Here is an 11,648-nt window from a genome sequence, read left to right on the forward strand (position 1 = left end):
CTTCTTCTTCTTCTTCTTCTTCTTCTTCTCCTTCTCCTCCTCCTCCTCCTCCTCCTCCCACCACTCACCCTTGTTTCCCCCCCCCCCGGTGCTGTATTCAATCATCTCACTCAGGAGACTGAGCCGACTGCTGGCTCTACCTCTTGTCCACACCTTGAAACCGACTGGCATCAGTTGCCCAGAATTTCAAGCCATCACTTCTATTTATTTATTCATTCGTATCCCACTTTCATTATTATTATTATTATTTTACAAAAAAAAAAGCCTCAAGACAGCATACATACCCAGCGCAGCTTCTTCCTCCTCTTATTTTTTCCCACAACAACACTAACAACCCTGTGAGATGGGTTGGGCCGAGGGAGAGGGACTGGCCCAAAGTCACCCAGCTGGTTTTCAAGGCAGGACTGGAACTCAGGGTCTCCCAGTTTTAAGTCCGGTGCCTTCACCGATAGAACAAACTGCCTCTCCGGGGTCTTCCTGTTACTCCAACATTCCTACCTCCTCTTGCTAACGTTATTCCCGAACGAGACCCCCGAAATCCAGGCTGAAGAGGGTGCACTCCAAGGCCCATCATCCCTCTCCTTGGTGAGGGCGTCCTGCAGCCCTGTGGCTATCCATGAAATCAGCCCATCCCGAGGGAAAATGCTAGCCTAAACCTCCTTTGGGGGAAAAAAAGGAGAGTTTAAAAGGATTTTGCTAAAATGCTCATTTTTCCAGATTTCTCCCCCTTCCATTTCCAGACCGCTGTCGGAAGTGCCAGTTTGGTGCCATCTGCGAGGCCGAGACGGGCCAGTGCGTGTGTCCCACCGAGTGCGTCGCCTCCTCTCAGCTGGTGTGCGGAACCGACGGGAACACCTACGGGAGCGAGTGCGAGCTCCACGTTCAGTCCTGCATCCAGCAGGTCTCCATCGAGGTGGCAGCCCAAGGCAGCTGCAGTAAGTCTGTGTCTTTTTTCCCCTCCCCTCTGGGAGGGTCCTTCCAGATCTAGGCTGCCTATGCCCACCACCCCTCTCCTTGGCGTACCCCTTGGCACGTGCGCTTCCCCTCTCCTTGAAGCCGCTTCCCCTCCAAACCAGCCGCTTAAAAGCTAAAGTAACTGTGTGTGTGTGTGTGTGGGATCCTTGGTGCTGGCTGATCTTGGTGGTTTTCTTGCAGACGTCTCATTGCCCAACGAGGTAACCTCATCAGGGCAGGCCACGTTAGTGTACATTAGTACACTCTTGTAATGTAACTGATGAGGTTGCCTAGTTTGGTAATGAAACGTCTGCAGGAAAACCACCAAGCTCAGAGAGCACCAAGGACCCCACAGTTGTCCACCTTCTTCTCCTCCTCCTCCTCCCCTTCCCAAACCATACTCCCTTCTAGCACTGATGAGGTTACCTAGTTGGGTCATGAAACGTCTGCAAGAAAGCCACCCAGCTCAGAGAGCACCAAGGACCCCATAATCCTCTTCCTCCTCCTCCATTCTGCAAACCCCACTCCCTTCTAGCACTGATGAGGTTACCTAGTTGGGTCATGAAACGTCTGCAAGAAGACTGCCAAGCTCAGAGAGCACCAAGGACCCCACAGTTCAACCCTGGGTTACAAATACTCTCCTGAAATCCCTTAATACTACTAATAATAATAATAATAAAGTTGGAAGGGACCTTGGAGATCATCGAGTCCAACCCCCTGCTCAGGCAGGAAGCCCTATACCATTTCGGACAGATGGCTGTCCAGTCTCTTCTTAAAAACTTCCAGTGTTGGAGCATTCACCGCTTCTGGAGGCAAGGAGTTCCACTGGTTAATTGTTCTAACTGTCAGGAAGTTTCTCCTTAGTTCCAGGTTGCTTCTCTCCTTGACTGGTTTCCTTCATGGGCTTCTCTTCCTCGAGAGAGAGAGGGGGAGAGACGTCTTCGGACACCCCGGTGTCAGACGAGGAAACCCCGTTTCACACACCTGCCCGTCACGGAGACGGGGGCAACGCTCGTCGTCGGGAACAGGGCGCAGACACCGTCGTTGCCGGAGTGAATGCTGTTGCGGACGCTCGACGCGGACCGCAGAACGGTCGTCTTCCTTCTTGACCTCCAGGTGAAGAGGGGTCCGTGCGAAGATGGTGAGTCTTCCGTGCTCAGCTGGGATCCTCGACTTAGATCCATTCGTTTAGGGACCTTCCTTCCTTCCTTCCTTCCTTCCCTCCCTCCCTCCCTCCCTCCCTTCCTTCCTTCCTTCCCTCCCATTGTCTCTTGAGCTGCCAATAATGAAAGGTGATGGGCAGTAATAGGGCTCCACCAGGAGTGATTTCAGTGCTTTAATTTCACACTTCAGAGCATTGAGGGAGGTGAGAGAAAGGGATGCTTGCAAGGCTCTCTTTCTTTGTTTCCTTCTCTCTCTCTCCCTCCCTCCCTCCTTCCTTTCTTCTTTCCTTCTCTCCTTATTTCCTCCCTTCTCTCCTTCCTTCCATCTTTCTTCTCTTCTGTCTTTTCCTCCTTCCTTTCCTCTCTCTTCCCTTCCGCCTTCCCTCCTTCTTTCCTTCCTTCCCTCTCTTTCTCCTTTCTTCCTTCTTTCCTTCCTTTCCTTCTATCCTTATTTCCTCCCTTCCTTTTCCCTCTTATTCATTCTTTCTTCTCCTTCCTTTTTTTCTCTCCTTCCCTCTTTTTGTCTTTCTTCTCTCCCTCCCCTCCCTCCCTCCCTCCCTCCATTTCCTTCCTTCTCCCTTCCATATGGGTTAATACCCGGATGAAACCACCACAAAATCCCAGAGATGTTGCTAGACCAACAGGCCAGGCCAGAAAAAGGCCACGTTTCTGCCCACAGGATCATCCAGAAATCCACCCGGGAGAGATCACGCTGAGATAGAAGGAGAAGAAAGGCCATTTCCTCCACAGAAGGCCTTCTCTCTAGCCTCAAGATTCTGTAAAATCTCACGGTTTGTGTGGGTGCCTCTACTGAGACGCATCTCTGCGGCTGCCAGGAATCGGATCCAAGTCAGAGAGCCCCCCCCCCAAAAAATGTCGATAATCAGGTCTAGAAACTTGACTTCGTTTCCCGCCTGAAGTGGGCTGTTCTTCTCTCACGCAGAGTGCGGTTCAGGAGGTGGGTCTGGCTACGGAGATGCCGTTGAATGTGAGCGAGACAGCTGCCGGAAGTACGGGGGCTCGTGGGACGAGGATATGGAAGATGACCGTTGCGTTTGCGACTACACCTGTAGGACCGTCCCGCAGAACGTGGTAAGAGGAGATATCTCTAGGAGCGGCCGCATAATTTAGATCAGTGTTTCTCAACCTTGACAATTTTAAGGGATGTGGACTTCAACTCCCAGAATTCCACAGCCAGCATTGCTGGCTGTGGAATTCTGGGAGTTGACGTCCACATCCCTTAAAATTGTCAAGGTTGGGAAACACTGATTTAGATAGTCTGATTTTCTGCACAGAGCAAAGGGCTGGCCTGCGGCAGAGGTGTTCAAGTGGGCAACTTTAAGACCCTTGACTTCAACTCCCAGAATTCCTCCAGGAGGCATGGACGGCTGGGGAATTCTGGGGGTTTTGAAGTCCACCAAGTTTTACGGTTGGTCTTGATGCTTTCCTGAACACCTCCTGATATTCTGTGGCAGGCTTTTGCAGAGAGGGCTGAGTCAAATCCTCTGTTGTGTCTTTAATGCTTCTCTGCCCTCTGGGTTGTTGTTTTTGGTTTTTTTTCCTGTTTCTCATTAATTTCCCTGGCATGCATTTGCATATTTTATGGACGGGCAAAGTGGAAAGCGCAGGAACTCCTTGCGTGTATGACATCCTGGATGCCAGCAGATGTGTTCTCCGAACCGGGGAGATTAGAATGAAGCTTTCTTCTTCTTCTTTTTTTTTTTCCCCCTCTTGTGATGCCAAGAGATCACACAGGCAGAATGATCTAGGAATCCGTCCAACCTGCTTATTTACTTACTTGCCAGGCTTAGCCTAAATCTGCACCTCGAATCTGCGAGAATAATTTTTCTCCCAAAAAGAGCCTTGAAGGCGCCAGCTTGGGTGGCTCTCAACCTCTTAAGTACGTAAAACGGTACAGCCCAGATGCTCCCTTGGGGTAGAACTGCACAAGAGCTACACCGAAGGCTCGGCTGGTGGTCCTGAGGGTTTACACTGAGGCTCCGAACCATGAGTAGGCCTGCTCCCAAGCGAGGCACTGACCCTCAAAGGCTCTGTGTCAGGACTGCCATCCTGAGCTTCAGCCTTGCTTTGCTAAATGTCAGCCTGCTAGGGGGGGGGAGGGAGCTGCTGGGAAGAGGGAAAGTAGTAGTAGTAATAGTAGTAGTAGTAGTAGTAATAATATTATAATAATACAAGAAGAAGAAGAAGAAGAAGAAGAAGAAGAAGAAGAAGAAGAAGAAGAAGAAGAAGAAGAAGAAGAAGAAGAAGAAGAAGAAGAAGAAGAAGAAGAAGAAGAAGAAGAAGTAGTAGTAGTAGTAGTAGTAGTAGTAGTTGGAAGGGACCTTGGAGGTCATCTAGTCCAACCCCTTGCTCAGGCAGGAAACCCTATACCATTTCAGACAAATGGCTGTCCAGTCTCTTCTTAAAAACTTCCAGTGTTGGAGCATTCACCGCTTCTGGAGGCAGGTTGTTCCACTGGTTAATTGTTCTCACTGTCAGGAAGTTTCTCCTTAGTTCTAGGTTATTATAATTATAATTATTATCATCATCATTATCATCATTCTGGTTGCCTCATCTTATATCCTGCTACAGTCCTTATTTAGATTTGTTTCTCCCGTAAAGTTCAAAAGTATTCTTGCTGGTGAAGATTTTTCTCAACAGTTAATGACGTTTAAAGATTGAAATCCCATTTTTACCATATAAACCACCTCAACACTTTTGCATTTCTTAAAGAATAGGTAAAAAAACAGTAAAGAGAAAAGCAAGAGTAAAGACTTCTGACTTTAACTTACCACAGTGTGCTTGACTTCTAATAAAGCTAAACAAATGGAGCCTGTTTCTACTTGGGGGGTCCGAGCTCCGACATCCCAATTCTTTCTGTAACAAGACCCTCTGCTTTTCCCCCAACGTAGGTGTGCGGGTCAGATGGGGCAGCTTACGCTAACGAGTGTGAACTGAAAAAATCCCGCTGCGAGAAACGCCAGGACATTTACGTGGCAAGCCAGGGACCCTGCCGAGGTAATTTCAGCACCCGGGCTAGTAGAAACCAAAGATTTTGGAGAGGTCTTTCCTGACATCCTACATCCCGAAGCCGGCATTTTTGCCAACACTGCAGGGTCTGCTTCTCGGCCCGGCCTACCTCGAAGGAAGGAAATCAACCCAGACTATTCTTTGGGAGGATTAGATCCTGAAGCTGAAGCTCAGATACTTTGGCCGCCAGATGAGAAGAGAAGATCCTGATTTTTGGGGGGGAAAGATGGAAAGCAAAAGGAGATGGATAGATGGGTTCCGTGGATATGAGATTGGGCGGATGCAGAGAGATAGTAGAAGACAGGAGGGGTGGAGGGGGGCTGGCGTGCTGTGGTCCGTGGGGTTGTGAAGAGTTGGAAACCGCAACCGAACAACACAACCAGCTACTTGCTGGTGGCGTCGTCATTAAAACGAGATTTTTTAATTTTCTTTCCAGGGGTCCCCACTCTTCCGCCGTCTTCGCCAGAGCTCCTTCACTGTAGCAGAACGGTTTATGGCTGCTGCCCAGACAACGTGACGTTGGCACTCGGAGTGGGATCGGCTGGATGCCCCAGTAAGTAGATGCCATTCTTTGGGGCCTGGAAACAAGGCTTTTCACGTTGAGCTCAGGGTGGAGGGGCAGGGGGGGGTCTTCCCTGGCACTCTTCAGGGCCCGGGGACAGAGCACGCTCCTCTACCTCAATCTGTTCTGCCTTTCCCCTGGCCTCCCCCACCGCCTTCCAGCCCACCCATGCAGACTTTATTAAATTTTTATGGAATAATTAGCCGGAGCCATCTTGTTCGCCTAACGAGACGAGGAAAGAGTTGGTGGCATTTTAAGCAGCTGAGGCCGAGGGCCAGCTGGTTAGCGGGCATCCATTAGAGCGGCCGGCGGGAATGCGGCGGCCTTGTTTGCGGTTCGGTAGAGGCATTTCGTGCACCGGGTCATTTATGCAGCAACGGCCGCCTTCCAAAAGCGATTTTAATGGCTCCAGAGTTGTTGACCCAGAGAGCGGCAGAATCCACAGAAATGGCAGATTCTCCTCCTGGGGTCGCCTTGATAATTGATGCCGTGAAGTCGCCCAGAAGCTCAGCTGGAAATCATAATCTCACGTCTGCTTGGGAGCAGCCTGAAGACCCTAACCCTTCCCAACCTGGCCTCGGGCAATTACTTTATTTTGAGTCCCGTGGCGGTTTGTCTCTTCAGTTCAGATGGGAGGGTGCCCGACTCCCGTCCGTGGAAATTCTGAAATTCAAGCTAAATTCTGGTTGTGTGCTTGACACAGGCCGCCCTAGATATCACCACCACCACCACCACCTCAGAAATTATTCTGGGAAGTTTCCAGAATTCCCCTTTGGGCTGTGTTGGAACCAGTCACATCACCCAACTGAAATTAAGCATCTCTTCTACCACATAATAATGAGAACTAGAAGCCTGAGCTATGTTGTTGACGGGCAGAGTAATCACCGGGCTTGCTGTCCAATTAATCCATGGAATAGCTTGTGGGTGTTCCACCATTGGCGGTTTTCAAACATAGACTGGTCAACTGTTTGGCCGCGATGCTATATAGTCTGCCTTGAGCAGGGGGTTAGACTAGACCAGGGGTAGGCAACCTCAGCTCTTTTATGACTGGTGGACTTCAACTCCCAGAAGTCCTCAGCCAGCATGGGGAACTATGGCCCCTTCATGACTTGTGGACTTCAACTCCCAGAATTCCTGAGCCAGCCATGCAGAGGGGAAAGGGAGAGGTTTCCAAGCTGAGCCATGCTGGCTCAGGAATTCTGGGAGTTGAAGTCCACGAGTCATAAAAGAGCCAAGGTTGCCTACCCCTGGACTAGAAGAATGTCTGTTGAGATCTTCAGTCATCCAGGTCATGGTCCAAGAGGCCATCTCCTTTAAAACTGAACAGCCCTCTCTCAACAGAGGGGGAGGGATACGAAACCACATATCTCCTGTCTACGACACGGTCCTTTCGGCAGTTCCAAGGAGATTCCACACCCATTTGCATTATCTGGGTGACTCTGAGGGCACAGATAAACCTCCAACGACTCTCAGAGGGAGCGCTAACAATCAGATGACTGCAAGGAATATAAATCCTTCCATTCCCCACCGTTCAGTCAGAACCGAAGAAGCTTCTGGGATGAGAAGCGAAACATCTTCAAGGAAAAACAAAGGAAGCCCAGGTGCCTTTGGGTCAGACCAGTAGACCTTCAAGTTCCCTTCCAGCCCTAGGATTCTCTGTTCTACGTCGCTCTCCTTTGAAGATGCTTCTCTGCCTCGGTTACGAAGCCTGTCCAAGGGGCCGTGGGCTCTTCTGCCAAGCCGACGTTGAGCGCTAACCCTTTCCCTTCCTCCTGTCTCATAGGCACTTGCCACTGCAACCCCTACGGCTCCTACGGAGGGAGCTGTGACCCCACCACAGGCCAATGCTCCTGCAAACCTGGCGTGGGGGGGCTGAAATGTGACCGCTGTGAACCCGGTTTCTGGAACTTCCGCGGCATCGTCACGGACCGCAAGAGTGGCTGTACCCGTGAGTATCTCTGTTTGCCGCCCGGGTGGAAAAATGTTGGAAGGGGGGTGGGTTAGAACTCGTTTCCTCTCCCCTATTCAGTGTAGGAGAAGAGCAGGCAAGAGTGGGAGGTGGTGGAGGAGTTAGGCGAGTCATCAGCCTCGAATCTTTAGGTTGTCACAAACGTCACAAATACGAGACAGCTGCCAAGCGGCTGAATTTTTATCACGTGACCCTGGGGGGGTGTTGCGACAGTCATCAGCGTGAAAAACTTAAGTTGCTTTTTTCCAGTGCTGTTGAAACTTCAAATGGTCACCACTGTATATTTATTGCAGTGGTGTGAGACGTCTGGGTGTCTGGAACGAGACGTTTTTAAGAAGTTTTTAAGAAGAGACTGGACAGCCATTTGTCTGAAATGGTATAGGGTTTCTTGCCTTAGCAGGGGATTGGACTAGATGACCTCCAAGGTCCCTTCCAAGTCTTGTTATTCTGTATTCCCTTCCTTCCTTCCTTCCTTCCTTCCTTCCTTCCTTCCTTCCTTCCTTTTAAAATCAGAATTCCACTTTTTAAAAGATTCGCAGTATTAATTAAAATGACTACAAAGACACGATAGCAGTGTTCCAATATTTGAGGGGCTGCCACAAAGAAGAAGGGGTCAAGCTATTCTCCAAAGCACCACCACCACCACCACCACCATCATCATCATCATCATCATCATCATCATCATCATCATCATCATCATCATCATCATCATTATTATTATTATTATTATTATAGACACTCTCAACTCGATGGATTTGGACCTACATCCCCCCCCCTTCTGGAGCTGGGTTCGAGGGAGTTAGTCCAGGCCCCCATTTAGGGAAGGCCCTTCAGAATCTCAGCTGAGATAATAAGCTTTGATTTCTTGATGCCTTCCTTGGGCTAATAGCAGAACGAATTCAGCTTCATTTTCTCATTGTCTCCGCCTTACCTGTGGGGCAGAGAGCGCGGATGGAGGTGCGATGCGGAAATTACTTCTCACCTTCCATCCTCCAGTCGCTCCGCATCTCCGGAGAGCGGGAGGTCAGATCGCACCCGGCACCTGCGAAAGAAGTCATTACGAAAACAGAGGATAACCAGCAGCCCCTTTTTCAAGAGATCAGATTGGGGTTGAGTAGCCGTGCGCGCGTTTTTAATTGAAAGCCGCAGCTTTAAGTCAAGTTTATAAAAACGCCGGGCAGTCTCACCGACTCTTTTTTCCTGGAATGAAGTTGCGTCGGCCGAAATCCGATCGGATTCCGCCACTGGGAGAGTTTTTGACTCCAGATGTTGGAGAGAAATGCCCTGATGCCTTTCCAGGTGTTAAGCTACCATCCCGTTTCTTTTTCTCGCTGTTGGGAAGAAGACCTCCAGGGTAAATCCAGCAAAGTGTTGTCCAGATGTTAGCGGTCTAACTGTGGACTTTGCCGTGCTCTTCGCCAGATGTTAGCAGGAGTCCCCGTGAGAAGGGAGTTCTTAAATTCCCTCCAGATGTTAGCAGAAGCTCTGAACTTAAGCCTGTTTGGCAGTTTCCTACTACAAGAAGCATCCTTATTTCATCCTGGTACGGAACAAGGCCTCAGCTTAAAGTTGCTGAGAGGATAATGATAATAATAGTAAAGTTGGAAGGGACCTTGGAGGTCATCTAGTCCAACCCCCTGCTTAGGCAGGAAACCCTATACCATTTCAGACAAATGGCTGTCCAGTCTCTTCTTGAAAACTTCCAGTGTTGGAGCATTCACCGCTTCTGGAGGCAGGTTGTTCCACTGGTTAATTGTTCTAACTGTCAGGAAGTTTCTCCTTAGTTCTAGGTTGCTTCTCTCCTTGATGAGTTTCCATCCGTTGCTTCTTGTCCTGCCTTCAGGCGCCTTGGAAAATAGCTTGACTCCCTCTTCTTTGGGGCAGCCCCTGAGATATTGGAAGGCTGCTATCATGTCCCCCCTCGTCCTTCTTTATTCTCACCAGCTCAGGGTCAACTCAGCCTTCCGTCCACTGTCTGGCTTAGCAAAAGAAATTTTGGGCCCAGTTGGGATTATTAAGTCGAGAAATACCTGTACAGAATGTGTGTCGTTTAGCTCTGTGCTTCCATGACACTTGGTGTTATTCCACCTGTCTGTGTGTGATAAAAATATCTACCAGAACCTGGAAACGTGAAGAGGGGGAACAGGATTTATAGATCAAGATTTCTTTAATCCAGAGAGAGGAAAATACACAAATTCTTTTAAGGATTGTGAAGGCTCGTCTCTGATTTTTTAATTTATTTTAAATCGATGAAGTCACAGCCCACCAGCACAGTTTGCTCGCTGCACCTGGCTCGTGTTTTGGATGCGCTAAAAACGGTGTACAGGAATTCTTCAAACCAAGAGCGAGTCCCATCGTGACTGACATTTTTCTTCTTTCCCAGCCACGCTTCCTTTCTCTTTATCTTCTTATTTCGCTCCTCTTTTTTAAAAAAATAAAATAAAATCTGGCACTTCCATATGATACCGCCTCCGTCTCAATCAGCGGAACAGCTTCCCTCCCCTGAATTGCTCCATCGCCCGGAGGCTTTCAAGAAAAGATTGGACACCCATTGGAATAAGGGCAGGGGGGGGGTTGGACTAGAAGACCTCTGAGGTCTCTTCCCAGCCCTATGATTCTTTGGGGGGAAATAGGAACCAAATTACAGTCCAGCAAGCAAGGGAGCTGATCAGATTTATGTCGGCTGCTCCAGATTTGTATTGACAAGCTATTCCTTCAGCAAACAAGAAAGTGAAGGGTGAGGGGGGGGCAGAGGGAGGAAGGGAGGAGGGGGGAGCCTGTCTTAATTTCAAGGTCCATTGACGATCAAAGCAGAGGAATCAATAAAATGGCAAATGGGGAAAAAAAGGGGAGGGGAGGATGGAGGGGGGAGGAAAAAAAAGAGGGTTATTTGGAAGCGACTACAAACAGCCGAGAAGAGGAGAATGCCTGCGTGTGCGTGTGTGTGAGCATCCGCACGAAACCGAAACACGGCAAGTGCGGAAAAATGATCACAGGCACATCTCTTCTCTCTCTGGAGTAGTCGGAGTAGTCAATCCTGAAATGGAGACTGCTGGAGGTTGCCAGGCTCCCTCCCCATTAGAAGGAGTAGAAAGGGGGTGTGTGTGAAAAATAAAATAAAATTCTGAGTGAAGCATCAGGTGGGGAAATTAAACCACAGGCTCCCAGTTTGGGTTGCTGGGAGCCGGCGTTGCCCCTTGGTACTTATCAAATGTATCTTTGGGTGTGCGTGCGACACACACACACACACAGAGACACACACACCAGCCTGTGCACACACAAAGACAGGGAGGTAATTAGATGCCAGAGAAGCGACTGGGGGATTTTGCACTGGGCTGCCTTAATCGCATCATCATCGGCTGAAACGGGAGCAAGGCCAAGATACTCCCTGTAAGAGATTTATCGCTGAACTGCTGGGAACGATGGGTGGGGGTGTTCTCCGCTAACTTTTCCTCCTCTCGTCTCACCTCTTCTGCATTTTGAGGTGTGGGGTGGCCTGGACGCCGGATTCAGAGAAGAACGACAAAAAGACAAATGGCAAAGTCTTTAATTTTTTTTTTATCTTTTCCCCCGTTCCAAAGAGCACCTGCCAAAGGTGGAGTCTATCAAGGTGTAGCTTTTTTTTCCTCGCTCCTAATTCCTTCTAGTAGAGAAGGCACCCTTCCACCTCCCTCTGTGCCCCCAGATGGTCTTATTGCACTGTTTACACAGAGGAGGGGGGTCCCTAAATCCCTACTTTGGTTCTCCGTATCAGAGCCCGCGAAGTCATCCGGGCCCAGTTCTGCTTGAGTTCCGGCTGGCTTTAGCGGCTTAGCCCAGCCAGCCTGCTTTAAATGCAGGAAGGTGTTACGTTCAGTCTCCAGCTAGCGAAGGAACAGACAGACAGTAATAGAAAAGTCGGCTTTAATTTCATAGATTCATGATCTGCTTTTCAGAAGAAAAACCCGTAATCAAAACGGGGGCATTTAAA

General features: G+C 49.4%; 1 protein-coding gene across 1 annotated transcript in view; it reads left to right on the forward strand.

Moving 5' to 3' along the window:
• Positions 1-11,648, forward strand: part of AGRN (agrin) — a gene marked incomplete at its 5' end in the record, with an annotated part of 55,297 nt that overhangs the window by 16,312 nt on the left and 27,337 nt on the right. The window contains 7 exons of the mRNA XM_029286565.1: positions 741-935; positions 1,156-1,222; positions 2,043-2,095; positions 3,061-3,209; positions 5,030-5,135; positions 5,584-5,700; positions 7,493-7,657. Coding sequence (XP_029142398.1) covers positions 741-935; positions 1,156-1,222; positions 2,043-2,095; positions 3,061-3,209; positions 5,030-5,135; positions 5,584-5,700; positions 7,493-7,657 — 852 coding nt within the window. The remainder of the gene's footprint in view (positions 1-740; positions 936-1,155; positions 1,223-2,042; positions 2,096-3,060; positions 3,210-5,029; positions 5,136-5,583; positions 5,701-7,492; positions 7,658-11,648) is intronic.

This window comes from Protobothrops mucrosquamatus, unplaced genomic scaffold (genome assembly GCF_001527695.2).
Source record: "Protobothrops mucrosquamatus isolate PMUCROS unplaced genomic scaffold, P.Mucros_1.0 scaffold4088, whole genome shotgun sequence".
Lineage (NCBI taxonomy): Eukaryota > Metazoa > Chordata > Lepidosauria > Squamata > Viperidae > Protobothrops > Protobothrops mucrosquamatus.